The sequence below is a fragment of the Olea europaea genome, chromosome 18 (genome assembly GCF_002742605.1).
Source record: "Olea europaea var. sylvestris chromosome 18, O_europaea_v1, whole genome shotgun sequence".
Taxonomy (NCBI): domain Eukaryota; kingdom Viridiplantae; phylum Streptophyta; class Magnoliopsida; order Lamiales; family Oleaceae; genus Olea; species Olea europaea.
In genome coordinates, this window is record NC_036254.1 from 19783534 (window position 1) to 19787393 (window position 3860).

General features: G+C 32.6%; 1 protein-coding gene across 1 annotated transcript; it reads left to right on the forward strand.

Moving 5' to 3' along the window:
* Positions 1-2298: 2298 nt before the first annotated feature.
* On the forward strand, positions 2299-3206 carry LOC111367700 (PRA1 family protein F3-like). Its single transcript, XM_022988704.1, has one exon. The coding sequence runs from the start codon at positions 2420-2422 to the stop codon at positions 2984-2986; it is 567 nt and encodes a 188-aa protein (XP_022844472.1). The 5' UTR covers positions 2299-2419; the 3' UTR covers positions 2987-3206.
* Positions 3207-3860: the final 654 nt, after the last annotated feature.

Genomic DNA, 3860 nt, shown 5'->3' on the forward strand with positions numbered 1-3860 from the left:
CAGATTCTGGGCGACTTGCAAACTTGGGCGATGGCGTTACCGCGTTCTTGGGCCTCCTTATTTGGGCCTTCATCTTGATTTGTTCGATTGGGCTTCGTTCTTTGGGCTATCTGATTTGGGGATCTTCCAATTGGACTTCACTTTTTGAGCTGTTCGATTTGGGCTTAATTTTTATGTGTCAACAGAAATGAAATGAACATATAATATTAATAAATTTCTGTCTTAATTTCGTGTTAAAATCCATTAAATTTCAAAATGGATGTTTTCAAATAAATTACCTTTTCGTGAGCTATTAACGAAAAAATTATTTCCTTGGCAGTTGGTAGTTAGCCCCTGTTTGGCCCCCATTACGGGGAAAATTTAATGTATAGAATAGTGTTTTTTGAAAAATGAGTGGTTGAAAAAGAAAGAAAAATTTTCGATTTACGTGTAATATTATTTTATAGAAGATTGTTTGATTGAAAATAAGAGAGAGAAAAATAGAATGTACTGTAATGAAAATCAAACAAGGGCTTAGTGATTGCAAAAAGATATGTCTAGAATTGTGCTTAGTTTAATGTTTAAAATATGAGGAAATTTGGACAACTTTCCACGTTGAATTTCGTTGTGGCATTGCCGTCTTCATATAATCGCCGTCCCTACACTCTGTGTGGGCCTTTAATCCACTATATCTCAGCCCAATGTCGTGAATTTAAATTGCCACGTTGCACTGCAGTCTACGTACTTTTCTTCTGAAGACATCAAAGGTAGAAGTTCTCAACTTTAAAAAAGTAGTTCTGATTCTCAATGTATTTAAGTTCAGTTAGGCTATATGTAAAATCTTATTTGTACAATTATGGATAATAATTTTTGTTGGCATCATCATATTTATCCATTTTTTAAATTGTCAAAAACTGTTTTTTCAAATCATTGGTCCGAATTTCGCCGTCTCAGACATTGTCAACAATGTTTATCAACTAACATTGTATAAATAGTTTAATTCATTTAAGTTTGCATATTTGAGTTTTTTTGTTAATGTAATTGACTCTAAAATTTCATGTATCTTTTCTAGTTGTATTGGAGAAAAATGTTAATCGGTTGTCAATATAAATGTTCACAGAAAAGTCATGTGTAATTTTATTATCTATATTGACAATTTCGATCACTTGAGAATCCATATTCACATATAGCCTTCGTTTGTTTTTCATTATTTCTCCACTAAAATAAAAAATATGATCATTATTTATCACATCAACCACTAAATTTGAATTTCTATCTTTTGTGTGGGGTCCATAACAACTACATTTTTCATTCGCATTCTTATAAAAATGAGAAACAAACGGGGCTATAATAAGTTGGGAGATTCAAAATCTTACTTTTGAAGATTGAGGACTAATAAGCACATCATGTGAAAAGTTGGTTGCACGCCTAATTTTTTTCTTAAATGAGAGCCGGTAATAATAATAATAATAATAATAATAATAATAACAGTAAATTAATTAAATAAATTTGGATGAAATGACCAGTTTTCGATTTTCAGGATAGAACAGTTTGACTGATTGATCATACTTTTTATAAAATTGGTGGAAAAAAAAAGAGAGGAATACTACTTATTGTAACAGAACATGTTAAGAATAGTAATGTGGACACTATTTTAAGTTGGAGGGCAAATTCATATTAGATTTAGCCTATGTTTGGTGGAAATTAAAATCAGGTCTTTAATAAATATTGATAATAATTGTTGAAATATGTGGTTAAAATGTTATGGGTCCAATAAAGTGTGGTTAAAATTAGTTGTTGACTTTGACTTACGCCCCGTTTGTTTCCTTTTTGTGAGAATGAGAATGAAAATGAAAATAAAAAAATATAGTCATTACGGGTTCCACATAAGAGATAAAAATTCAAACTTGGTGATTTGATGTGATAGATAACGGTCATATTTTTCATTTTAATGGAAAAAGAATGAAAAACAAACAAGAGCTTAAATTAAAATTTTAATTTTAATATGTATCAAAAAGGGGCTTACTATGCTCACTTCACAAATGTTAGCCCTTATTTGGCCCCCTTAAATTGAATTTCATTTTTCCCTCTCTTCTTATCAATCACGTATTTTAATATGCTCACTAGACAAATGTTAGCCCTTGTTTGGCCAGAACTCAACATTTTAAATTTTAGTGAGCAATCGAAAATATGGATCTAAGTTTAGTGACTTAAACTTGATGTTTTAAATTTCAGTAATTAATAAAAAATATTGACCTAAGTTCAGTAACTATTGGAATAATTAATTCAATAGACATGTTATTTAAAAGTAGAAAGTCTCCCTCAGTGGTTAGTACTAATTTATTACCTCTATCCCATTCCTGCAACCCTCGTTTAGATCGCCCTCTGCTCCTCCCCATTTTACATTTTCCACGGCCACCTTGGCCGCCTTCGAATCAAAATGACTAGCTACGGCACCATCCCCACCTCCTCCTCGCCGGCCGGAAATCCAGTGAACCTCGAGTACATCTCACGCGCCAAGGAGCGCATTAAGGCTGGCCTAGGCACGCGCCGCCCCTGGCGTGAGATGTTCAATTTCCGCTGCTTCAACCTCCCGTCCACGTCCGGCGCCTTCTCTCGGATCAAAACGAACTTAGCATTCTTCCGAATGAACTACGTAATCATTGTTCTCTTGATTTTGTTCCTGAGTCTCCTCTGGCACCCGATTTCGCTTATCGTATTCATTGTAATGATGGCGATATGGCTTTTCCTCTACTTCCTCCGTGACGAACCACTGATGATATTCGGCTGGCTAATTACCGACTGTGTGGTACTTATTGTTTTGTCGGTGGTTACGATCGTTGTTCTGCTGCTGACTCACGCCACCACTAATATTTTGGTGTCGCTGTTGGTTGGAGTGGTAGTGGTTCTGATTCACGCCGTCGTGAGGAAGACGGATGATTTGTATGTCGATGAGGAGGCTGCCGGCGGTTTGTTGACGTCTCCGCCCGGTGATTCTTCTTCGTGAAATTGAAACTGTTCTCCCTTTTTCTTTTTCTTTTTCTTTTTCTTTTTCTTTTTCTTTTTTCGTTCTTTTTTTGGGTTTTTCCACTTAAGCGTTGTTGAATTATTTTGTACTTTTTTCAGTATTTGGTCTAAAATGATTGTTCGTCGTGGTTGACCTCGGTATTTCTGTAATTTGATGTACGTGTGAGTAATAATTCAATTATCTTTACATTGTTAGGGCATTTCCAAGAAGTAATCGATACACTTTATATTTAACATTAAATTTTATTGTTCTCAAAAAATTAATTTTTTTCTACTTTTTAAATTCATTAACTTTATTCTAAATTATTATATTATTTTTCTTCATTAAAAATTAAAATACTTTTAATGTATTTAATTATAGAAAGTGTGGTAAATCCCTTCTTTATTTTAAATTGTTAATTTAAAGAACTTTTAGAAACATTATTTTTTGAAGGGTTTATTTGTTTTGGAAATTAAGCTCCCGTTTGATCTACATTAAATTCAATTACATTACATTCCATTTTTTTTTATTTTCATCTACACAATCTTTCATAAAATAATATTACACGTAAATCGAAAATTTTTCCTTCTTTTTTAACAATTTATTTTTCTAAAAAATATTATTTTCCTCATTTTCATTTTCAAATAATGGGGTCAAACGGTTCGTAAAATCTATCCTGTGACATTCTTTCATAAAAAGGGCAACAGACTATCGACAACATTAATCATAGGCATTGACTTTGAAGCATGGATGGCCTTTTTCCTTGTGGTAAGGTACTTTATTTATAGTTATGATTTTACGTATTGACAATTCTTCAATATCTTATTCATTCGCAACAAAATATTTTCTCTATGCATCGGTAAAAATAAAAAAA

Bases quoted from the DNA above. Each gene is read 5' to 3' on its own strand.
- LOC111367700 (XM_022988704.1), top strand. From the start codon at position 2,420: ATGACTAGCTACGGCACCATCCCCACCTCCTCCTCGCCGGCCGGAAAT.